Consider the following 26,978-nt stretch of genomic DNA (forward strand, 5'->3'; position numbering starts at 1 on the left):
AGGTATAGTAGCGCCACCTATTAAGGTTTTTTGATGACACTTTTTGATATATGGAGATTTAATTCCTTACCTCCACCTTCCATACTTAATAAGACCGTTAATTCTATTTCATGGCGACATCCTGCGAATTCATATTTAGTTTTAATGGTAAGAATTTGTACAATTTTTGTAATATAATTATCAAGTTATAAATATTAGCTATTGAAATATGAAAAAGATGTAGGTACTCAGAGGATTTTAAAGTCGGATCAATATGGCATGCAAATAACAAAAAATCTATTGACCTGCTTATATTATTTATATTCTTTGCTAAAATTTGTGCGGAAAGAGAAGAGTCGTGGGACGCATGGGAATTTAAACATTCCACGACTCTTCTCTTTCCGCACATACTCTATCCGTTATTTTTTCATTTTGTCTTCCTGATAAAAAAAAAACTACAACTGACAAATTAATGTCAAGAAGTCTTTAAGCGTTTTCAATCGCTGAAATCGTCAACAAATCATCGCGGTTGAAAAATAACAAGAATGCTTAAAAACTTACTGCTCTCTCTGCTCTTCATTTATTTAAAATTCATCACAGCGTCAAAACCACACAGCAAACGTCCGCAAGAAATATGGTTCATCGAGTGTCAATTAGGAATTATAAAAGACGCTGACTGTCCCGTGGATGGAGGCTGGTCGAGCTGGGCTCCCTGGTCCCCGTGCCGCGGTCCCTGCGACAGCATGGGCGTCCAAATCCGCACCAGACAGTGCGAAAACCCGCCCCCCTCCAACGACGGCACTCCTTGTATAGGCCACGATGAAGAAACTGCATCCTGCTTTCTCACTGACTGTACCGTGGATGACTACAGACGCCTCGCTTCCGGCAACTGGCCTCGCATGGAAGCCATGCATCAACTCGAAATAGTCCCCGCAATCATGGAACGATGCTTGCTAATGGACTGCCCATACGAAGCCATAGAGGCTGCTCTCATAGAAGACAACACTTGGGGTCTGCACCCGGAAGCCTTGTGGAACGCACTACAATGTGTCAAACAGAATATGGGCTGTCTAGTGACCGGCGAATGGGGCGCTTGGGGCGAGTGGTCCTCGTGCAGTGCTCGATGCGGGAAAGGCAAACGCTACAGGCTCCGACGCTGCGACTCCCCTCCACCCTCGACGGCGAGACACCAATGTACCGGTAACCCTTTAGAGAATCAGACCTGCGAAGGCGATCAGTGCGCTATAGAGGAACACGTCATGTACAATGTCGGCGCAGCGTGGGGGGAATGGCAGCCGTGGACGCTCTGCTCGGAGACTTGTGGACTCGGGGCGAGGAGACGTCGAAGGGTTTGCGAAGAGAAAAGTAGGCGGCAGATCGCCGGCACGTGGGGAACGCAGTGCCAGGGACAGCACGACGAACTACAAGTCTGTAAGAACTCAGAGTGTGTGCTCGACGGCGGGTGGTCCGGATGGGGCATCTGGGGGCCGTGCTCGCGGACCTGCGGCGCCGGCCGACGGATCCGCTACCGAACCTGCACTCGGCCCGTGCCCGCCGGCGGCGGCGCGCCTTGCGAAGGGCCTAAAACTGACATAGACTCCTGCCACCTCAGCCCGTGCACCACTTTCTCACACGTCATCGCTGTCCTAAACGGAGATTCCTTCCTCAACTACAATTTCAAGAAAAAAAGCTCAACTTTTTTCCATTTATACATAAGGTTCTTACCACTGTCCCCTTATGGCACCTTGGTGCGACGTGGCGAGCTACGAAACCCTTTAGTGAGACTAAGTCTTCAAAAGTGGCTAGTTTGTCTAGATGCGAGTGAAATTACAAAAACGTGTAACTTGCATAGAGTATGTTCCCCGTCGGCTATAGAACCGGCAGTTTGGCACAACGTCTTAGTTACTATAACTAACAACGAGGTATCATTAAGACTTGACGATGCTCACATCTCTATCAAAAGCACTTTCTCTTGTTATCCAGACTTAGCTAATGATAATATGAATATTTTTATAGGTGAAAAATTACATGGAGAAATTCAAGAAGTCGTAGTGAATTTTATTCCGATGGGCTTAATTCGACCCGAGCGACCTAGATCGGATTTTTATCCCGCCTCGATTCGTAACGTAGTTTTTGATGAAGGCAACATCGAGGAAGGTTTTCTGACCCTTGATTCCGATTATTATTTGAGACTGCCATGTTTCCAGAACCCGGTTGAATGGCAGTTGGAGCTAACAGTGAAACCTAAAGGAGTATCTGGAACTTTGGTTTTCTTGCGAGATGGAAGTAAGAATAGTTGGTTACATTTGTCTCTGCAGAACATGAGACTAAAGTTACAGGTTAGTTTTCACGGGTCTCGAACAGAAAGCTCCGGATCTGTGAATTACTATCCTGACGAATGGCTGGATATAATAGTAATGAAGCAAAGATATGCTTCGTCAGTGGAAACGACAATAAATAACGGTGAACGCATATACGCTGTTTTAGAAAAGAAAAATAGATTCCAAAGGAAGATCAAAACGTGTAATTTCGGAAGTTTTTTCAAAACAAGTAGTACAAGCCCGATTCCGAAAGCAGAAAATTATTCCGATGAAGATCTTTACAAACAAAGCGAAAATGTAATATTGCCTCTTTGCGACGACGAATTCTTCGTAGGAAGTATACCTTATGAGTACAAACAAGTCGTTAATGATGCCGTATCATTTTCAGGCGTCTTAGCTCTGATTGTTGTAAATGGGGAAATGCAAGATTTACACAAGCTTAGTATGGAGAGAAGCAGGAGAGACGGGGCACATCTGTCCTCACGGACTGCGAGCGTCTCGGGCTTTTACCACGAAGTCGCTTGGGGATTCTCCAACCGACTAAATCTGACATGTCTGCATGCACGATTGGGCTTGCCACTTAACATAGCACATTGGCTATTCCTAGACACAATTATACACAATTTGATCAGTACTAAAACAGCCCGTTCTATTGACGACGGTAGAGTACTAAGGCTTATAGCGTCAGCCGATAATGAGCGGCTTTTGAGAGGTTTTTACACATGCCGCTCGCACAGCAAGCGATGGACACACAACATAGTCACATACGGCGTCCTAGGAAAGGTTCCAGAAAGACTTTCATCTCCTGACACTATCACAGCCATTGCTTTGGTGACAACATTGATGCTTATAATAGGAACTTTAGCATGGATGTTCGTGGAAGCTTTAGAAGACATTAAGAACGGGTATGGATACTATCGCGACCGGCACCTAACTCCTGAAGAGGAAGCCGAGGCTATATGCGATTATATAGACCAGAACATCCACCTGATCGGGTCTCAGAGCGCGGCCGAGATAGCTAAAGCCAGAGCGAGGCGAAAAGCGAAAAAGAAGAAGGAAGCGAGAAGCAAAGAAAGCGTGGCGGCCCAAGAACCTCAAGGTATGATGGAGGAGCTGGATAGCAGTTCTTGTAGCCGCGAGTCGGTGCCAGCTATCCAAAGTTCCGAAGACCAAGTCCCAGATTTGTTCAGATGCGAACCTTGCTATGTCAGCTCTCCAAGACATGGTTCCAACATCACTCCTAGGCCTTACTTGACGTCTTCTTCTACCGAGACGGCGAGCCCACGGGTGTTATGCTCCAGATTATTGATGTCGAGAGGCATTAGGTCGAAGAGAATTAGAAAAAGAGTTATCGGTTCTAGTATGCAGAACTCAAAGTTACTTACTATCAAGTCTTCGACTTTTGTGGATCAGTCTCCTGCGCGAAAGGTGCTAGAGAGGTTTCAGAAACTCAAGAGTAATGATTAGTGACATCTGATCGGATTGTTAATTTATTTAAGCCAGATGTACAATGTACAGTCAGCGTCAAATACTTTGTAGCAACCAAAGTGGCCAAATAGTTCGGTACACCATATATTTAGTATGGTGTACCGAACTATTTGGCCACTTTGACTGCTACAAAGTATTTGACGCTGACTGTACAAGATTGCCTGTTAAATATCAAAAGTGCGACCATAATCGGAATGATGTCAAGTGTCATTGGAAGTATTTCAGCGCGTATCACTGCCGGCGGCTGATCGTAAGATCAGACAGATCGTAATGTTCTTGAGTAATGTTTTGGCGGTGGTCACATTAAACCAATAGATAGGTAGGATGGATTCGTTAGGTTGCTTCAAATGCCCGAAAAGCATATTGTCCAGAAATAATCTTACGATCGGCCGCTGACATCATACACCCACGCTCGTATTTTAATGCCTTTCATTATGTAGTAGTCACATAAACTACTATTAGTTAATTAAAGTTCCTAACAGATTATTTAATCCTTTTCCAGCCCGCACCAATCTACATGGTTTTCCCAAAAAAATCAAATGTATTCCAATTAATCCAGCTTTGATGATTCATTTGAAGACAAGTAACATTTCCTGAAAGTGTAATCTAATTTGAACCTTAATTCCGAATGCTTAAGTTGTAATTCTAATGGCGCGTACGAGGGTCATGCCAAAAGAAGTTAGATACTCTATGGTCATTTGATCGATACTGGCCAGTTATACACCATTGTAAAGGTAGGTTATTTGCTAATAAATTCAAATATGGAACACTCGGAAAATGTTAGGATTCCTTTTTAATTATTTTTTTTCTGGGTAATTTTGGAGGGAAATTTTCGCAACAATGGAGCTCACTCGACGTGATTTTCGTGTTATGATTTATTATGATTTTAAAAAAGGTTTAAAACCTCAAGAGTGTTTTGAACTTTTAGTTTCAACTTTTGGCGAGTCTGCTTGTTCACGTGCAACTGTTTTTAATTGGTTTGCTGAATTTAAAAGGGGACGAGAGACCTTTGAAGATGAGGCGAAGACCGGACGGCCGCCAACCGCAGTCACTCAAGAAAACGTACAGGCTGTGGAAAAAAATGTTCGTGCGAACCGACGAATTACATATGCAGAGCTCGAGCGTGAGCTGGGTATTGGATCAGCAGCATTGCAAACTATAATTCATTATCATCTGGCCCTTCATAAGCGTTGTTCAAGATGGGTGCCGCACAAACTCACCGATTTGCAAAAAGACCGCCGCGTAGATTGGTGCAAATTTATGATAGATAAATTCGACGCTGGCGAGAAAAAAAAATGTATATGATATACTTACAGGTGACGAAACATGGCTATATAACTACGACCCCGAAACAAAGCGGCAGTCCACAGTATGGTGTTTTGAAGATGAGCCGACGCCAACAAAATGTCGCCGAACCCGAAGTACACAAAAACAAATGATTGCCTCATTTTTCTGCAAGACGGGACATATTGCTACGATAGTGCTAGAAGATCAAAGGACAGTCAACTCTGAATGGTATGTGACAGTTTGTGCCCCCAGAGTACTGTCAGCTTGGTGTGACAAGCGGCCGAAATCGGGAACTCAGCACCTGCTCTGGCACCATGACAACGCTGCCCCTCACACTTCTGCTAGAACACTTGACTATTTCAGCTCAAAAAACGTGACTATCTTGCCCCACCCGCCATATTCCCCCGACCTAGCCCCTTGCGATTTTTACTTATTTCCCAAAATTAAAGAAAAATTAAAAGGAAGGCGATTTGAGAACAAAGAAGATGCCCTGGCTGCGTATAATTATGAAATTTCTGAGGTATCTAAAGAAGAGTGGTCATCGGTATTTTCTAAGTGGTTTAGACGGATGGAAAAGTGTATACGTGTTCACGGTGACTACTTCGAAAAAATAGATAGCTGTAATAAAGAATAAAGTCGGTAACTTTTGAGTATCTAATTTCTTTTGGCATGACCCTCGTATGTGGTCGATAAATCGTACTATGCCTGGAAAAGGGTTAATGTCTTATTACTGATAGTGTTAGGCTCACAGAAAACTTGACGTAAAATAACACTATTTACTAACATATCATTTAATAATTTTTAAACATGTATTTTATACGTGTACAGGATGTGGAATGACTAAACTAATAGTTGAACATTAAATGTCAATAAAACAATATTTTTTAACAATTTTAGGTCGTTTATAATTATAATGCGGGAGACATTTTATATTTTTAATAAGAAACGCTTTCCAAGTAGATATTCGTACATTGATCCACCTGTTGCTATCTCTATTGCACGCGAATAATTATATATATTTTCCCCCTAAATGGCTTTATATAAAATAAATAAATGGCTTTTACAGTACATATGGTGCTACTTTATAGCACTAGTGCGAAAACTAGCATATTACGTTACTGTGTCGAACATTTAAATGGCTATATGTACTGTAAAACGTTGTACGATACATGTGCGAATAGGTAATTCGCAACTCGTGTCGATTTAAAACACTCCCTTCGGTCGTGTTTTAATTTATCGCCACTCGTTTCGAATTTCCTATTTTTCGCACTTGTATCGTAATGTACTATTTAACCCTTTACCAGGCTAAATTTCCCACATGCGGCTCTTCAAACTAGTTCAAACATGTGTTCTATTTTCGATGAGTAAGACTGACATTCGATTGTCATTTTTGAACTGTCAGCCTGGTAAAGGGTTAATTATATTGCTGTCAAGTTGGCACAGTGACATTGACAACCGGCATCATGGGCGGGACAGCAATATAGTTATGTGAGTGCAATAAAGATTTCTACAGGTGGGTCAATGTACAGTCGCCATCAGATATATCGGGGCGGCCCAGGTGCTCACAAATATCTGAACACGCCTCTATTGTCAAGGCGTTAGAGTGTATGTTCAGATATTTATGAGGACCTCGGTCGCTCCGATATATCAGATGGCGACTGTACATTGACCCGCCTGTAGAAATCTTGTACCAAACTCTGTACTCTCAACTGTACCAAAATCAAAACGTGTAATTTAGTTTAATACCTATGGAACGCGTCTGCTTTATTAAACATTCATTCGACTACCTCTTAGAGTCGGACCAAACTAACTCTGCATGACAATTGCAATGACACACTCACTTTGTTCTTTTCGGTGGAAAATTAGCTTAAGACGAACTCTATTTACTATGTGACACGAATATCTATAAAACATGCATATATGTTGTTGAAAGAGCACAGGTTATAGATGTAACGAGTAGTTTTATGCTTAACCTTTTAACCGCCGTAGTCTGATATATGACATACAATATTCATTGGGCCGGCTAATAAACAAGACAAAACTTCGTGTGTACCGGCGGCGACACAAGCACGCTCGAAGAAAAATTGTAAGCGGTTATAAGGTTAATATCTCTTCGTGAAACATCAAAACACCTAAATGAGCCTTAAAACCTTACAACATCTAAATCACATTCAAATGAGCTAATGTTATTTATTCTATTAACTATTCTGGAAAGAATTAGGTATTGATAACAAATTAAAATTTCTTGATTAGAGCCAGTTAACAACAAGTAATAATTATTCTGCTATAATAATAAAACATTCGAGTTAAACATTTAATCGCAAATAATTATTAATTGCATTCATACTTTAATTAACAAATTAATAATAAAATTTGAGAATAATTCGCGCTACACGTAACAGCAGCATGTTACAGATAATAAATAAATGATAATATCAGATACATCAATTCATTAGAATAATCATATATTGAAATCTATTAATTAAAATATAATTCCAATAATTTAAAACTAAATTCCGTGTGATACTGAAAGTATCTGAGTCGAACCGCTTTGAAATTATGCAATAAAAGGAAACATTCTTGAAAATATAACGTTTTTTAGATATAGTTTATTAAACAGGGAGTATTACTGCAATGTTCTGCCGCCAGAGTGCAGCACTAGCGCCTTTCGGAAACCATAGAGTAACTTACACATACTGTGCTATACCGAAGGCCTACCGCGAACCACGTTCGACGTGCTGCCTCCCTGTCACACTTACGTACGAATTCACAAGTGCGACAGAGAGGCAACACGTCGAACGTGGTTCGCGGTAGGCCCTCAGTGCCTTTGTTCTTGACAACTTTTCACAGATAATAAACATTGATGCATCAAAGCGGTTTGTTTACAAGGGGCCTACCGGGAAACGCGAAAATTTAAATGTAGTTATCTGCCTCTTCAGCGCTCGAATATGCAAGAGTGATAGAGAGGTTAAATAACGAAATCTCGATTTTTATTGTTTCGCGGTAGACCCTCAGATTGTGGAGTGGCGCCCCCTACGCAGAGTTTCGCTTAATATTCCTTACTGTCCTTCGTATTTAAGAACTGCTGCCACTGAGGTACAATAGTATAGAGATGAAATGGTAGAACCGGGAGATTAACAAACCAGCGCAATCAACATATGGCGCAGTAGCCATACAGCGCCATACATTTCAGCTGTCATACTGTTTAATAAAAATTGGTTGACATGTATTGATTATAATTAACACTGATACATTTAAGGTACAGTCAAGGTATTAAATACCGAAACGGATAAAGTGCCAAAAATATGTATACACGACCTTATTGCCGATATATTAAGGTAGTGTGTACATATTTTTGTCACTTTGTCCGTAACGATATTTAATACCTTGACTGTACATCGAGTTACTTCAAAATCGGGATTATTTTTAAAATCACTTATTATATCTACCAGGTAAACCATGGTATTTGGCAAAACCAAAGAGAATTAAGAAGACAAAGAGTGCTCACTGCATACAACGGTTTTGTTACCAACAATACTATTATTCTCGTAATCTACATCAAGCGTCAAGTAGCGGAACTCTCAGTATTGCTACTCGACAATAGATGTCGCGGCAAACAAAAAGTCTAATGCTCATCGATTTTCAGCTAATATTATAACCAGAGTAAGCGTAGGTGTTGAAAGTAGAGTTCCGGTTACTCTGGTTATAACATTAGCGGAAAATATATACTGAGAGTTCCGCTACTTGACGCTAGATGTAGACTACGAAAATAATAGTATTTTTGGTAACAAAACCGTTGTATGGAGTGAGCACTCTGTCTTCTTAATTCTCTTTGGCAAAACTTACGCAACCGCAACGTTTACCGAGGCATCTTGCTTGCTGTACGACAGAAAATGCTTGTAATTTTAGTAGATATTTGTTATTTACAAAATAATCCCGTTTTCGAATTATACCAATACTACTAATTTCATTAAATAATCCATATATTTAAATGTCTAAATATAAACAAAACAAAAAAGTCGTTAAATTAGTATTATTCCATTAAACAATGAATATTTGTCTAAATATAAACAAAATAAAAAGGTCGTTAAATTACTATCTACATACATCTTAAGAACTATTTCGCTGAGAAGATTGCACTATTAAATGTGTCATTTCAACTAGGCATTTCTGAAGCCGTAACAGAAACAATATTGTATTTTTTTTTTTAAATAAAGCATATTTTAAAAAACAATATTTTTACCTCAATATGATGCCTCAAATGGGCTCCGTATAGTTTTGACCATACACTCAAACACACGTCACAGACCTCCCCACATATACACGGTGTACCACTAGGAACCCGAAAGATTTTAACTACGCACTTGTGAGGCTACAAGAAGGATTTTTTTTACATGAGTTTAAGTAAATTTTGCAAAAAATATTTTTTCTTAATTTTTTTTAAATTTTTAAATGTACTTGTACACACAAAACGTTTTTTTTTTTTTGTAAAACCTATTTTGGAAAGGTTACTTGTCACTTTTTGACATGTATCAATAAGGACATTTAGACTACGCCCCATAATGGCATCATCGCCATAAAAAAGGCGTTTCGCACTAAGTTACAAAAATATTTTTTTTTTATTGGTATTAACTCTTAAACTAAAATCCAGTAGTTTATATGACATTTTAGTCTCTAAATGTGATCAGGAATACACTGTTAAAATCTTTCGTTTCCCCATGTTACACCGTGTATAATGCATCTGCATTTGGATATACATATTATGCCACGATGCAAAGCGAATTACTCCCTTAAGCACAGAGCACACCGGCTGCCTGTGCGCAGACGTGCACGTGCCTGTGCGCTAAAATAATGGAGTCGTGCACGCACACGTCACGCAAGCGGTGTGTCTTCTCTCAAAAGGATTTGTAAATTACAACGCGCACGAGCTCGTTGTGCAGGCCTTAAAATTATAACTTTATGGAAAAGAACTAAAATAAATAGGTATCGGTACCAGTAGGTCATACCAACCTACAACAACTACATACATGATAGTCATTTATGACACCGAAATTTTGAATTTAGTGTTATATTCTCGTACCGAAGCTTAAATTGACCAAAAAATCATTTCAACTCTTCTGCCGATACCATTTTGGTATAATTAAAATAGAAAAAATTAAATTGTTTCATACGTACAGATTATGATATTTATATATTTTAGTCAAATAATTAAATTGTTCAAATGAAAATATAAATATATAAAAAAAAATCTTAATTGACAATAAAATGGACAGCTCAAACAAAACAAAAAAAATATTTTTCATTTTTAAAACAAAATAAGTAAACAACATAGCATCGAGCATTGTAAAACGACTAGACAAATTTATTTTAGATTAGAATAAGTTGGTTTATTCAGCATTTGATAAAGCAGAGACGCTTTCCAGATATATTTTCGTACATTGACCCGCTTGTTGGTATCTCTATTGCACGCGCAAAATTATATTGCTGCCAAGCTCGCACAGTGACATTGACAACCGGCATTATGGGCGTGACAGCAATATAATTATGTGAGTGCAATAGAGATAGCAACAGGCGGTCAATGTACGAAACGTTTTACCTATAGGGAGCGTGCATGAACTGTAGGAGGCAGCACAGGAGCCGTCAGATTTTAGGCGCGAGGCGTAAATGTGATGTTGTTTGTTCCGATGTAGCTCACAAGATGGCAGAACCTACTATGCACAAGAAAACACTTGACGTGTACATGTGCACGTTTATGGTTCCGATTCAGGCCACAAGATGGCAGAACCTCCAACGCGCACGGTCCCTATCAGCGGATTTAACACATTCGTACCAGAAACATGAGTTACGAACAAGTAGTTGTTAAGCATTTATATCGACGACGTTGCTCGATCGATAGTGTTAACAATAATATGTAGGTGTTCATTATAATTCGTATAGCAAACTATAAAAAAGATAATTAATGTCTTTTATACATGATAAATCGATTTTTAAATATATGTATTTTCTAAGTCATCTTTTTCCCTTTGTATTATAATAATAAAAATACTTCATATAGGTATAATTAATGGAGTAACCTACATTTAATTATACTGAGCATGAAAATTCGATTAGAAATCGACTAGATTCTTTATTACCATTTTTGTTAAAATTGATTTCATTGCACATCAATATATAATATGGGTATGTGGAAATACCGTTACAACTAGTTTTTTTTAAACATTTAGATACTATTGAAAGTAATTATTTTTTTGTACATTTTTACTAATGTATTTTTTTTATAAAATACACATTATACACCTATTTATAAATTGAATTGTAATTATTTTCTAAACATTTTAACGTTAAATAAGAATGCATTTCAGATGTATCACTAAGATTGATCTACTTCTTTTTTTTTTAAACGAAGAGTAGTTCTGTTTTATTATTAGGGTTTTATTAATGTCTAAAAAAAAATTAAGAGTAGTCATACCAAATAATATAATATCCTTAAAATAATCAGATCCTATCCGTTGTCAAAACTTTTTTTTAATAAACATAAATGTACTATGTACAGTCAGCGTCAAATACTTCGTAGCAGTCAAAGTGGCCAAATAGTTCGGTACACCATACTAAATATATGGTGTACCGAACTATTTGGCTACTTTGACTGCTACGAAGTATTTGACGCTGACTGTACGGCCTTGATTGCTATCTTGTATAATAATTAATATAAATAATAATAAATAATAATTCAGCCTATATATACGTCCCACTGCTGGGCACAGGCCTCCTCTCATGTGCGAGAGGGCATAATAATTAATATAGTTTTTTTTTAATAATTTTTCCGAATATCCTTACCGTCTAAACAACAAGATTGATTACATAAATAGTACCTAATTTTAAAATATTTTAAAATATTATTGGAATGCAGTGCTTGCCAAATCTTGCATTCGCGAAACCTTAAAGTTAAATTTGGTCCTAGTAACATTTGAGAACCTCCACTGGCCAGTCACTAGGAGTACAGTTATAGAGGCCAGTCAACTTTCAAAACCACACTTATTTTGTCTTTTCGTTACTTTCTAACTATAAACAGGGATCCATAAACGCGAGCTGTTGATTGCCCTGAAATAGGTTCTGACACTGATATTTAGGGACATAAGTTTGTATAGGTAAAAAACTTAAGTAAGTCACCTGTTGTATGTAGTTGTGACGTGTTCGAATAGACATTTGTTTTGTTTGTGTGTGTCTTTTAAACATGTATTGTCTATTCGAACACGCCACAACTACATACAACAGGTGATTTACTTAAGTTTTTTACCTTTAAAGGAATTAATTATTTAATATTTAACCCCTTGAACGCCGCCTCTATCGGGCCATAATGGTCCTTGTTGGAAAGCACGAAGGATAATATTGGGCTGAAGCCGCGCGCATGAGTTGACGTAATAGGCAGTCACAGGATCAGGGCCGTAGCTAGAGTGGGGAGGGGGGGGGGGGGGGGGATCAATGTGTGAGATCTCACTTAGATTCGCCGCGTATCCATACGCTGTGAATCTGTTAGTGCATAAAGCTTTAATAAAAACGAAGATACGTTAGTCAGTTAGAGTATGGTCAAAGGCGCCTTACAAACATTGCATTTACTCGAGAAATCGCGAAGGCGTTAGCTGCGAATACTCACTTTTTTATTCCTGACATTTTCATATCATGCCTGACAAACTAGTGTGGCTCTAAAAGTTGTTTAAAACCCTTAATCAACGTGTGTGCTCTTGCGGCGACTGCGGGGCAGGTCCGGGGGGCAGGGGGGCGGGGGCTCCGGAGCGCACTTGAAGATGATGGCGGTGACCAGGACCCCGGTGCTGAGGAATGTCGAGATGGTGAAGTTGGCCATGAGGTTGAAGTCCTGAGAGTCCATGTAGACGGTGAAAATACGAGCTGGAAAAGATATTATGATATTTTTTTAACTCTATACTACACTCAGGAGCAAATGTATTGAGAAACTAATTCATTTTGAGTAACATTTAAGTACGTATACCTACATTACGCACACAAGAACACGTAGGTACATAACACAAACTTATTACCCCCTTACTCATAAACGTGTACTAAAGTTACGATGCCGCTAATTATAGTTTGTCCCTTTCCATCATACCAATACGTCGGAAAGGGACAAACGATTATTAGCGGCATCGTAACTTTAATACACGTTTATGAATAAGGGGGTTAATGTTTAACATAATTTTAAACTTAGGATCCTTATTAGGTACGTATCGGCACTACTTTGAATAAAATCTCGTATCCCACAGTGTTAAAGCCTGACCAGTAATAGATGATCACGCGCCATATTGCGGAATTTTATTGGAACAAAATGTTTCATACTAAACAGAACTGTCACCTCATACATGAGAATAACAGCGCCCTCTTGACAATGATCATATATTTCTGGTCAGGCTTTCCTCAAAGTTGAAAGGCAGTAACTCATAGATACTACATTTTTCAATTGATTGACAAAAAAAGATAGACTGGCGATGACCCATCTGTCAAGTCAAAATTCGTCATCGGTGTTCTATCGGATACATTCCGGGGAATATGGACAGGAACTGCACGACCTGATCCCACCTTCCCCTTTCCATCGAGGAATATCCAGGCGCGGGGAGCGCATGCACCCGTTCGTGGTAAACGTTCCATTTGTTCGCACGAAACGATTTGCCATCTATTTTTTGGTACGGACGACTAAATAATGAAATCCCGCCATCTGTATTCCCTGATAAATATGACCTCGATCTCTTTAAAGCAAAGGTAAATACTACTGAACCGGTGAGCTCCAACTTAGGCCCAGTCTTCACTTTCCATCATGTGTGACTAACGGCTATTCGCCGATCAGTTTATAATAACAATAATAAAATAATATACGAGTTTTAAAAAGCAATTCCTATATGTTTCGTAATGTTGTACCCGTGTGTGACTAAATTCAACCATTCGTTCCACTTATATCTATTTGAATATTTTAAATGTATACGCTAGATCCATATAATAAGTTCATAACAACGTTGAAACAAAATAAATACCACAGTCATTTTACAATCCTTGACGCCAATGGTACTATCATTTAGTACAGTCTGAGTCCGTGTCATGCACGGCGACGCGCCGATTTGTCAAAAATAACCTTTAATGACATGACAATGATGTTATTAAACTAATGCCAAGTATAACAAAATAATCAAAGCACACCTTGAAAATTAATATTTACCTGCAAATAACGCTTCAATAGTTATATTATAATAAGTCTATTGTTACTTCTGAACAGCGGTTAATGTATGCAAACAGTTAGCACCTGCATGTACACCTTACACAATATTGGTTTAGCGCTATCAGGAGCATCGTAAAACCATCCAGTATAACGATGATGAATTATATTTGTTGAAAATTTAACCGTGATATTATCTCTTGACTTAGGTACTCATGCTGATAGATGATATGTATTCAGCGTGGAAAAAATTAATGGGCCCTGGAGGCTGCATTGTCGTCCATGATGATCCCGATGGTGTACATGACCTTGGACATGCCGCTCAGCGTGCACAGGGGCTAAAACTGTGACAAATGTCTTAACTATACTCACCCAAGTTGGTGGCGATGGATATGATCCAAGTGGTGAGCGACACAGCATCAGCGTTGCCGTCCATGATGATTCCGATGATGTACATGACCTTGGACATGCCGCTCAGAGGAGTGCACAGGGGCTGAAATGTTTACAAATGTCTTTTAAAACGCCATATCTCTTGTACCAGGTTCTTTTCTGGTATACGCCCCCTCTTAAGTACAACAACACAAGTTCCGCAACATTTTTTAGTTACGGCCACGCTAAAGGCTCCATCTTGTAATTGTGGTGATTTGTAACCGAAGCGTAAGCGTGGACAAACGTGGTCCTGTTATTAAATAAAATAAATGTTCCGTGAACAAAATTTTACACGCAATACGCTACAGTAATACAAGTAAAATACCATAACTGATAAGCCATGAATGTGTGATAAAATGTTAATACGTATAGTAGTTTGAAATGACCCTATCAAACTTTAAAATATTTCACTGTGAAACTAACTACCCTTTTGAAATAGGATGCAAACTGAGTAAACGCAAGAACGACGGTGACTACACTTACTACCAAGTTTAAGAACAGATTTTTTTTCTCAACTGTCGTCAGTGGTAACAACTGAGAAAAATAATACCCAGTACTGATCACCGACTCACTTTGATGGTAACTGGTGGACCACGCTGCGTGTGAGCGAGTGACCATTATGCATGTCTGTGTGTAGCAGAGCAGCGTTCATCAATGTGAAGACCACTTGACCGCACTTGCCGTCAGATACGTCAGTATGAACCTCGTAAGATGCCCGCCGCGCAGCTCCCAACAATGTGCAGACCGGTTGAGACCGCACTCACCTTCAGTATGGAGCCCGATAAGATGCCCGCCGCGAAGCTCACAACAATGTGAAGACCACTTGAGACCGCACTCACCGTCAGATACGTCAATATGGAGCTGGGTAAGATGCCGGTCACGAAGCTCACAACGATCGTCCAATATGTGACCACGGACGTCAGGGAGTTGTTCAGTTTCCTCTTGAACTTCAGGGTGTAGTACAGCAGTATGTAGCTCTGGACCAGGATGAGGGGGTACTCCAGGTAAGTGATGAGGGAGTAGCTGTTGGTGTAGTTGTACAGCGTCATTGTTGTGTGACTGGGGACGAAAATAAACAAGTATTATACTATAGGACATGCTTACAAAAACTGACAAAGCCCTACAGTAATCTCAAGAAGGCTTGTATCGTGGGTAGTCATACAACGATATATACACCGTGGGCTAAAGTAACCTGACACATTTTAAAGGTGTTTTCTTGACCGCATTATAGACTAAAATATCATACAAAGTTTTCTGAAATTGGTCTTGTTTTAGAGATAATGACAATTCTTGTGAAAATTTGTTCCTGTAATAACTTACTGAAAAACGCCTTTTTGCTGCGACGCTGCTAATATGTGACTTGGTTTATCAAACCTACTGACCGACATTAAAGTTTTAAAGGAAACTTGCAATTTCAATCTGTTAATTTAAAAACTCTACTTATTCTTGAAATGTTTTTTTTTTCGCCAAGATGTAAAAAGAAAAAATGTCTTGGCATAAAAAGGAAAAAAACTTTGGACAAAGTCATATATATTTATTTGCTCCTTATGACTTCAGGAATGCGAGGTTAAAAATCTATCGTGTTACTCCAGCCCGCGGTGTATAATACACAAATACTTAAATATGTAATAAAACCCATGCCTCAGAAACAAATATCTGTGCTCATCAAACAAATTGATTACCGGGATCGGACCCAGGGCCATCGGTTTCATAGGTAGGGTCACTACCGAAAGTACCGACAAGGTCAAACTATATACTGTCTTCGTTAACGGCAAGAATCTTGTTTAATAGGTAGCCCATAAACGCGCGTTAAACAAGCTTTAATGTTCAAATATTATGTTATGAACATCAGCTACAGTTCCCGTACTGATGCAGACACACTGCATCTCGGCCTCCCAACTGAAGGCCAAAATATCAATCGGTTGTGTCATTGCAAACGAAACGGTAATGTCTCTCTATCATATTAGTCCGACAGAGAGACATTACCCTTAGATCGGACAAAATTTTGTTATCAGTGCTAGTTTTTTCAGCAAATATATCTTCATTCCTCAACCTTCATATTTTCTCTTTACGCTCATAATATATTGGCTTGGTATTAAAGCCATGTTTAGTGAGTGGATGGAGTGACAGATTTAACAATATATTATTCGGCCGCAATGAGAATGGGATTAGAAAGTACCGTTAGCACAAAGTACTTATAAATCATATCTATGACGTTTCCATTAATAACTAGTAGACTTATGACAGTAGAGTCAGACCAGTTTAAGGGTTATTTATTACATGACAATCGTTGATGTGCGCATATAAATTCACCTTTTAACAAAAAACACTAGCCCAAGCCCGCCGCTCAAGTTCTATAACACACTGCGCGACCCGTTGGTTTCCCGTGCTGATGGGCTACCGCCAACATAGAACAATCGATTTTTTCTAGATTTTTAGACGGTGACGGTGGGTGGGTTAGCCCACGTGGGTAGGGCCTGGTACTCTTACTCTTAAAACCTAAAGTCACTGACGTCGTCCCAGTTGACGCGGCATATCGCGGAGTCATTATGTAAATCGCCTTACCAGCCCCATGAGTTACATTGTTTCGAGCCTATTTTGTCCCACTGCTGGGCAAAGGCCTCCCCCCTCTTCTTCCACTCGTCCCGGTTTTGAGTTACGACTGGCCAGTCTCTCAAAAAGGAGTCTAAGTTATCCCGCCATCGCCGACGAGGTCTGCCCCATGAGTTAATATCTAAAAACTAATTTGTATAATTTCACAAAATCAATTTGGAAAAACTAAACTTTCCTATATTTTGAATCATGTGTATGCGGTCGTTTGTATTTATTTTTGGAGTAAGGAGCTAGCGTGTCATAGCGTGGAGGCCTCGTTCAACAAGACTAGATCACAGACCTCCAACTGGAAGGGAGGATGGTATCAAAAGAATGCGGGCCCACTCTGGAGGAGAGAAGCAGCAAATCGGGCTGCTTAAGAGATATGGCGCATACTCACTGAGGAAGAAGAGAGAAGATTTATGCAGCTCGCAAGCTAGTAAATTGGTTAATTTACGATTCCCATATGAAATTTCGACAAAAATTCAGAGACTTAAAAATCATGTCAGTACAATGTACTGCGATTGATGTCAGCACGTTTAGAAGGATGATTTTCGCCGATTAAATTATAATTGGTGTCGTAATTTTGCAATGAATTGATAAATATCCTCGTTCACACTTGTAGTATATAAGTATAGCTAATAAATATGCAGTAAGGCTAACACAGCCGGTCGGATGAAGCTGCTAGGAACGAACGCTTCCAGTACCACTGTTCGGTGACCCCCGGGTAAGCAAGAGTGTTTCGGTGCAATTCTTTGTTTAATCTTTATTATTCGATCCTTTAAAACTATAGGGAAATAACTTTCTCCGTCAATACTACGCTTCACAGAGTTGAAAAATAGACAGTGTTAACGTCGCTGAGATAAAACTCTAGTTTAAAACGTGCCGATTTCCTGTTTATTTGCGACGCCCACACATTCACCCGACGGTGAATGCCTCGAGCCCGATACTGGCTGTGTGCGTTCCAAATTGGCTTTTCATAAATTCGCAAATTTTGGTTTATGCGTCCTAAGCTCTATATATCTCGTCAATTCTGTGCGTATATCACCAATCCCATCAGCGTGGCAATTATAATGATTGAAATTCGCCAGTCTCGGGCAACATAATCTCTATAATCTAGCAACTTGATGGTAATGATGATCATCAAAGAAAGGAAAAACTATAAAATCATCTTTACAGCTTTGTTTCAGCTTAAGTGTAGCGTCCGTTTGTCAACGTAATCTCAAACTCAAACAAGAATTTAAGATAGCGAAAGCTGTCTGACCTTTTAACGTTCAGAAATCTAGGAGTCATTCAATTATTGGAATCGTTCAATTATTGGGATTAGTCCGGTTTCCTCGCGATGTTTTTCTTCACTGCAAAGCGACTGTTAAATATGAAAATATATTTCGAAAAAGTATAGCTATTAAGTCCGAGAAGTAAGAAGAGTAAGTTCGTCGGTACTAGCAGGAGATTCGAACTAATTGTCTCCGATTTGGAAGCCGCCCGCTTTCCCGCTAGACTATAAATATTAAAAATGTATAGTTTTTTTGTTAAACATTATTAAAGTATCCGGTTTTCGAAAGGAATATTCGTGCCATCTCTAGTCTACAGTCGAGTTCACATACATCATTGCAAAGCCAACGTTTCAAAAAAACACACTGAAAATAAGGTCGTGTAATAAAAATTGGTTCTTATTTCGCTTCTAAGGTTTACCACACTAGCTACATAACTAACATGTCAAATTAAATGAAAACTTTGAAAAAGAACTGATTTGCAAAACAGTTTAAAATCCTAACAGTTTATATTTTAACTATCAGAAGTTAATTTTTTTTTTAATATCGCTTTTCGGGCTTTTGCTCAAATTACTATAAATATATCAAAATCACTAGAAGTGCCTGTAACATTTGAGTTTCCTCAGCCCAGCCGTCTTTGAGAAAACTTTCTAGACAAATTGTGACATTTCTTCGACATTTTCTAACTTTGTTAAGGCCCTACCCGGCCGACAAATATCTATTTGAAAGTCAAGTCCGCCAGGTTTCTCTCTCCCCGTTCCACTGCGTAACGACCCCGTTCCACTTATGGTTGGACATTAAAATTTTCTTTTCGATTATAACTTTTGAGAAGGATAGTCCTGAACAGATTCCCATGATCCTTACTAAATTTCATATATTTTCGTTAGGACAATAAAATACTATTCTCACGTCCAACCAATTGCAAACGCACATGCTGACGCGCGCGTTTCAAAGGTCCTATTAATTCCTATTAATTTTCAATGCAGCCTTAAAAACAACACTTACCCTGAAATCTCCATGATCATGGCTTGCAGCATGAGACCATCTGCGTTCCTCGCCTGCCGCACGTGCTGGATCTGCGGCACCTACGTATGAAGATAAGTTTTGTCAATCATGTCAATCCAAAATGCGTGTATATAAAAAGTAAAGTATGCGTAATTCAACTAAAATAAAAATAATAGTCACACTGAATAACGTTATAAATATCTTTCAATAATTGTTTTACTAATTGACACAAAGAGCATGCGAATCGTGAAGCGCAAATTTTGGTCGACCAAAATATACATTTACGAATCAATAATTCTACGAAACGTAGTTCAGCGAAACGTTGCCTGCCAAAATATTGCAAAATATTTCAGCCGCGATATTAAGTTGTTAAGGCTGTCTTTCCACTGAGGCGGAGATCTGTGGAGTGTGGAGATGAGAGGAGCTTCGCTGGATTACAACCAACCTCTCATCTCTGTCTCTGAAACAGCGGTCTTCAGTGTGTCAGTATGGAACTCGGTAAAATATTATTATACTTCGGCGAAGTTGGGTACCATACATAGGATGTCCTTAAAATTACTAAAAATCTCGGAAATGACTTGGCTCCTGGCTGGGCAACCTAAGCATTCCGGCCGCAAGACCGAGGGCGTATCGCGAACATCTAAAATCTACATTTCACTATCGCTAGAATATGCAAAAGAGCGCGGCAAGTTGGACAGAGACAGATAACGACATTTAACTTTGGTCTCATAACACCGTCATTAATTTTCGAATAACTATATTTTTTCTCAAAATATCACATTTTTAATATGCCTTAACTTCAAATCGACGTGGTGTAGATACATCTATTTGAATAACTGCTTTATTATCTTCTTTAGTTTAAAAAAGTAGTCCCATCGGAAATTCGGAGTTTCAAGAAACATATCTACTTTTAACCATTTGATACTTACTTATTTAAGAATTTTAACAAATTATACATATCATGACATTTAAAAAAGGGTATAATTGAGACCTAATTGCATTGAAATTTAGTACAAATACAGCAGAATTTATGATTTTTAGATAAAATGTCACCAAAGCGATATTTCTTTTTTTCAATGTACGCAGTAGGCCTTTTATCGCGGCGCGCCTTCCGTCGGCTCTCGACTCGACTGACTCGTTGCCAGCGTGAGGACTTGTTGGTAGGTCCTTAGGCCCTAAGCGCGTCTGATTCCAGCTTTAGAGGACAGAGGGGTATGGGCACTGTGAATGTCATCTCGCTTTGTGTGGTAGGGCACAGCACCGCGGATGTCATTCCAGATCTAGAGCAGAGCTTACAGAAAACCGCAGCCAAATAATACTAGATCCTACTCAAAGTATTGTGTTCCTGCCGGTGAGTAAGGTTGCTAGAGCTCAACGAGGGTGCGGAGTGTTGGGGTCGGCAACGCGCATGTAAATCCTCCGGAGTTGCAGGCGTACATGGGCTACGGAGACTGCTTACCATTAGGCGGGCCGTATGCTTGTTTGCAACCGACGTAGTAAAAAAAAATATTGTCATTCGCTGGAGCTTACCTTCATGAAGCCGCATGACAGGATGGTCAGCACGCTCAGCGTGTCCGCCACCCACGCCGACAACCCCATCTTCGTCGTTCGGCCTAAAAAACAGCAGCTCTTTAGAAAGCGGCAACGTATAAAAGTCAACGGCATTAAAACACGCACCTAAACCTATGAGCATATCGTCAGTACCTATTGGGTTTGGGCACGAGAGTTCAAGTCAACGCACACAACAACCAATCATGTAATGACAGCGAGATTTTGAAAAACGGACAGACAAACGGACATGACGAATCTATAAGAGTTCCGTTTTTTGCCATTTGGCTACGGAACCATAAAAAGGAATCTTTTGTCGTAGTGATAACAAGTTGAACCGCCAACTGCAAGGTGGACCAAAAGTAATATTCATCCGTTCATTCAATACTAAATATTAATATCAGATAAATTTGCCAGTAGTCTGCGGACTCGCCCAGTCACTGCAAGGAAAGCGATAGTAGAGCAGTCTTTATGGCTCTAAAAAGTCATATAAAATATAAAATTTTGTACTTTAGCGTGTGGCTGCGCTCTCTCGGAAAAGTATTCACGGAAGACCAGCGTCGAGATCCTTAGGTGGTATCTTGACATTAAGCTGAGTGGAGACCTTTTCAGTGACGCTTAATAATAAATTGATTCTGTCGTCTCATGTATTACCTAAACTTAAGCGTTTTCTGAATAAATTTCTTCAATTCTATTCTATATAGTTACATCAAAACTTATAAATGAATGCAACGAACGACTAACGGAGCTCGCCTTTCAATGGGTCAAGGAACACAGTGGATCCCGGGGTAACGAATAACGATGCTGAGGGCGAGCTGGCCAGGCAAGGATTCGGTGCGGCATCGATTCTCTCGTTAGCAAGGTACGCTCATTGCTGCTAGCACGTACAGGGAAACAACACAGCACACTCAATGTAGACAGGCCAAATAGCTCATGCCCGGATTCAACGAAAAATTCACAAAGTCTCTCCCTCAAACTTGGAAAGGTCCGAATGAGAATGGTGACCAGTGCCATAACAGGTAATGGACTATTTAACAAACATCTTTTCATATCAGATGTTACAGGCAGACTATGCCGAGCGTGCATGGAGTATGAATTTTAAGACATTTGCACTAGATATTTGCAGTAGATAAAAAAGTAAAAATTCAATATAACCCTAAAATGTTTCGTTAGGCCCCTCTTAAACAATGTACGGAAATGATAACGACTAATCGTCACGTCTGACATCGGTTGGCGTTTGTCGATAAACGATTGTCATCTTTGTAACGCCGCATTAAGAGGGAATTATACATGATCGTCCGTACAAAAAGAGAAAACGTTTTTCCACTTCTAAATGTTTTCCATTCTTCATGATTCTTTAGTATGTTATTGACACGATAAAAAACTAGGTTTATAGTTTTTTTTTTTTCAAAATTAGCAAAACAATTTTTTTAAAGCGAAACTAATGTCAAAGGAGAAGCGACATCAAAATCAAAGTGATTTGTTAAGATTTAGTTACTGGAAAACGTATACGTACGACTACGTATGCAGATTTCTAGCATTAACGACCAGATAGACACACAGACGGATATGGCGAAAGAATAAGGGTTCCTAGGTGACTACGGAACTCTAAAAAAAGCGGCCAAGTGCGAGTCGGACTCGCCCATGAAGGGTTCCGTACCATTTATGACGTATTGAAAAAACTACTTACTAGATCTGGTTCAAACCAATTTTCGTTGGAAGTTTGCATGGTAATGTATATCATATATTTTTTTTAGATTTTTCATTCCGTTATTTTAGAAGTTACAGGGGGGGGGGGGGGGGGGGGGACACACTTTTTTTCACTTTGGAAGTGTCTCTCGCGCAAACTATTCAGTTTAGAAAAAAATGATATTAGAAACCTAAATATCATTTTTGAAGACCTATCCTTAGATACCCCACACGTATGGGTTTGATGATAAAAGTTTTTTTTTTTAATTTTTATGACGTATTAAAAAAAAACTACTTACTAGATCTCGTTCGAACCAATTTTTGGTGGAAGTTTGCATGGCAATGTATATCATATATTTTTTTTAGATTTTTCATTCTGTTATTTTAGAAGTTATGGGGGGGGGGACACACTTTTTACCACTTTGGAAGTGTCTCTCGCGCAAACTATTCAGTTTAGAAAAAAATGATATTAGAAACCTCAATATCATTTTTAAAGACCTATCCATAGACACCCCACACGTATGGGTTTGATGAAAAAAGATTTTTTGAGTTTCAGTTCTAAGTATGGGGAACCCCCAAAATTTATTGTTTTTTTTCTATTTTTGTGTAAACATCATAATGCGGTTCATAGAATACATCTACTTACCAAGTTTGAACAGTATAGCTTTTATAGTTTCGGAAAAAAGTGGCTGTGACAGAATCGGACAGACAGACGGACATGACGAATCTATAAGGGTTCCGTTTTTGCCATTTGGCTACGGAACCCTAACTAGATAGTTGGATTTTAACTCAATGTGCTTACTGAACTTGGTAAAAGACAATTAACAGGACATTTTGCACAAATTAAATTTAAATGTGTTAAGCGCCAAAGCCATATTATACTTGTTTTTTTTTAGCATTAGAAAGAATTCCACAGAAGTAAGCATGCAGTTTTTATCATTATCAGACTCTTTAATTGTTATTTGTTAATTATAATGGATTTAAAAAATAAGATACAGTGCAATGTATCCGAAAATGACATCACAGATAGGGCGATGTGGAAGCAAAGGACACGGAAAGCTGACCCCATCACCATGGGGGATATATAGCTTGGAAGAGAGAGAGAGTTAATAATAATGGAATTATTTAATGTAGCCTAGTCAATACTTATAATTTACTTCACAATATTACCGCAAAAAGTTCTCAATTTGGAACCACAAACTTACTTCTGCAAACTTCTTTCTAATGCTAAAAAAACCGGTCAAGTGCGAGTCAGACTCGAACATGAAGGGTTCCGTACCATTATCTATAAAAGCGGCCAAGTGCGAGTCGGACTCGCCCATGAAGGGTTCCGTACCATTTATGACGTATTAAAAAAACTACTTACTAGATCTGGTTCAAACCAATTTTCGTTGGAAGTTTGCATGGTAATGTATATCATATATTTTTTTTAGATTTTTCATTCCGTTATTTTAGAAGTTACAGGGGGGGGGACACACTTTTTTTCACTTTGGAAGTGTCTCTCGCGCAAACTATTCAGTTTAGAAAAAAATTATATTAGAAACCTCAATATCATTTTTAAAGACCTATCCATAGATACCCCACAAGTATGGGTTTGATGAAAAAAGATTTTTTGACTTTCAGTTCTAAGTATGGGGAACCCCCAAAATTTATTGTTTTTTTTTCTTGTTTTGTGTAAACATCATAATGCGGTTCATAGAATACATCTACTTACCAAGTTTGAACAGTATAGCTTTTATAGTTTCGGAAAAAAGTGGCTGTGACAGAATCGGACAGACAGACGGACATGACGAATCTATAAGGGTTCCGTTTTTTGCCATTTGGCTACGGAACCCTAAAAACGGTCACCCCGCCCGACGTTGCTTAACTTCGGTGATTGGTTGAGAACCTCGAGATTGGAAAGAAATATTTATTATATTGTTTTTAGTATTTATTGTTATAGAGGCAACAGAAATAAATAATCTGTAGAAATTTCAACTGGCTAACTATCACGGTTCATGAGATACAGCCTGGTGACAGACGGATAGACGTGGTGGATAGACGGACGGATGGACAGCAGAGTCTCAGTAATAGGGTCCCGTTTGACCCTTTGGGTATGGAACCCTAAAAACGAAGTATAGCATGTATTGTACCATTTGTACCCTAATTGAAATATTGAGAGTATGTAGGTGATCAGTAAAAGGAATGATGCAACATGATCTGAAGGTAGTCTTGAAATAATAAATAGATATAGTTTTTTTCCTCCATTTGCAAATCTTTCTAGATATATTTGTCCTTGATAAACCTGTTGCTTAATCCATTTGACTTTTGAATAAAACCGAATGTAATGACTGGTTTCTGTTTACGTTAATTACAATTTTAATTAATGTTCAGCCAACACTGGTGCGTAGGCTGGTGACTGGTGGTGGTGGTGGTGGTCTGCATACTACGGGACATTATTTTAGACATAATATTTTGATTAAATACTTTGATTAGTATTATTTAAATGTAGAAAGTCCATGATATAATTATAAGCTGAGATACTGCTTATAATTAATATATATGTGTGCAAGTATTTTTTTTAAATAATCATCTGTTACAAAATTTTCCATAGTTGTAACATAAAAACCAATACCTACTTATTAAGAAAAATTACTTAGTTAAAGTGCATGGCAACCCCTTATAGATAGATAGAATAATCTTGGCACACCTCAGTAAAAGATACAGCTTAAGAAAAACAATTATAAACACAATACCTATTTATTATATTTAATATTTAAAATGTATTTATTATTGGGAAATTCTTGTAAATTAAAATTTTTTTTTTGAATTTATTGTTTTCAAATAATTTACTTGACTGTTTAACGACATTATGAATGAGCTTGAAACTTACATCTTATCAAACTATTCAGGGCATCTCCATATATATTGGAACCAAGCTTTGAAACCATGATTTTTGACCACCACACATATGAACGGTTAGGGCAATGAAGATGCAAAACGAAACTTCTAATTAATCTAGTTATGATTTATGTAGGTCAAATTTGGAATGATAATTTTCTTTCTGAATTACTTATTGAAAACAGTAAATAAAAATGTATATATAGTAATAATTGCACTGTATTTTGCGACACAATCACAACATTTATCTATGCAAGAAAACTTTTATGATATAAATCTACTTACCGGCACAATCTACATTCCCAAATAAATAAAAAATACCTGGCCTCTTAATAGGCGGCCGGGCTCGTCTAGCGCTAGTCTATTCTTGAGTAAAAATTGGCAGAGATATGCATTATATTTGACCAATTGATCCCCTCTGCTGCACTATATATCAGCAGCCAAGGTCGGGATCATTTTTTACATTAACTAAATTACTACAAACAGGGCTACGTACCTGACTAGTTACCACCAGGAGTGTAGCATGTATTTCACTGTGTACATTTACTTAATTCACCTCAAACAGTCCCGAAGGTACTGCATCAGTTTTTAGTGACATTATTACACAGAAATAATTTCAAATAGCCCGAATTATGAGACCTCGATTTAAAACCGTATTGACATTCAAACTGGTTGAAATTTGCAACGAGACTGACTGACCGACTTCTTGAACTTGACATGACAGTAGCTGTATTTTCCTATCAGAAAGCGTTATTTTGTAGTATCGGTCCAAAATTGATATTAGAGTTACTTATTATTTGGAATCTCGTTTGTCTCGTCTCGTGTACTATTTAATAATTTTAATAAAAAAACAGTGTGATGTTCTATTCCCCCTCATTTTTTGAATCTAATAACACCGATGATTGCGAAACTCCCTACAGTTAGACAAAACGTGTTTATAATTTGTCGCATTGCGTATGTTCTGTCTCTCACGGGCGCACACGATATAGTACATCTATAGGATCCTACCATCTATGATATACAGTATAACATGAGCTCGAAAAACATTACCCTCCTTCTGACGCAGTCGGGTAATAAAACTTATTTTCAATTTGCGTACCTAATAAATAAAACTATTATCTTTTTGGTTCCATGTGTACAACTGTCAAGAAGGGTGGATTTAATCCGAATATTAAGTATCTAACACAAAGATGCTTAGCCGCTATAGTATTTTTCACATAGCTTGGGTACTCTGACAGCTATCATCTCCATTGACGTATTACTAAT

At 38.5% G+C, this 26,978-nt stretch overlaps 2 protein-coding genes across 2 annotated transcripts; one reads left to right on the forward strand and one right to left on the reverse strand.

Moving 5' to 3' along the window:
• Positions 1-471: 471 nt before the first annotated feature.
• LOC133520119 (uncharacterized) lies at positions 472-4,289 on the forward strand. The gene has a single exon (XM_061854484.1). It carries the CDS (start codon positions 525-527, stop codon positions 3,765-3,767), a length of 3,243 nt encoding a protein of 1,080 aa, XP_061710468.1. The 5' UTR covers positions 472-524; the 3' UTR covers positions 3,768-4,289.
• An 8,230-nt stretch (positions 4,290-12,519) lies between these two features.
• LOC133520660 (uncharacterized) lies at positions 12,520-26,601 on the reverse strand. Its single transcript, XM_061855266.1, has 6 exons — positions 26,209-26,601; positions 21,126-21,208; positions 19,596-19,675; positions 15,564-15,783; positions 14,668-14,788; positions 12,520-12,983 (listed from the first exon to the last, which is right to left on the reverse strand). The coding sequence occupies exons 2-6, from the start codon at positions 21,192-21,194 to the stop codon at positions 12,799-12,801; spliced, it is 675 nt and encodes a 224-aa protein (XP_061711250.1). The 5' UTR covers positions 21,195-21,208; positions 26,209-26,601; the 3' UTR covers positions 12,520-12,798.
• Positions 26,602-26,978: the final 377 nt, after the last annotated feature.

The sequence above is a fragment of the Cydia pomonella genome, chromosome 1 (genome assembly GCF_033807575.1).
Source record: "Cydia pomonella isolate Wapato2018A chromosome 1, ilCydPomo1, whole genome shotgun sequence".
NCBI lineage: Eukaryota > Metazoa > Arthropoda > Insecta > Lepidoptera > Tortricidae > Cydia > Cydia pomonella.

Coding starts and splice junctions, on each gene's coding strand:
- LOC133520119 (XM_061854484.1), top strand. CDS start 525: ATGCTTAAAAACTTACTGCTCTCTCTGCTCTTCATTTATTTAAAATTC.
- LOC133520660 (XM_061855266.1), bottom strand. CDS start 21,194: ATGGGGTTGTCGGCGTGGGTGGCGGACACGCTGAGCGTGCTGACCATC. Junction 14,789..15,563: donor CCATATTGACGTATCTGACG/GTGAGTGCGGTC, acceptor TAAACATTTCAG/CCCCTGTGCACTCCTCTGAG. Junction 12,984..14,667: donor ATCCATCGCCACCAACTTGG/GTGAGTATAGTT, acceptor TATCTTTTCCAG/CTCGTATTTTCACCGTCTAC.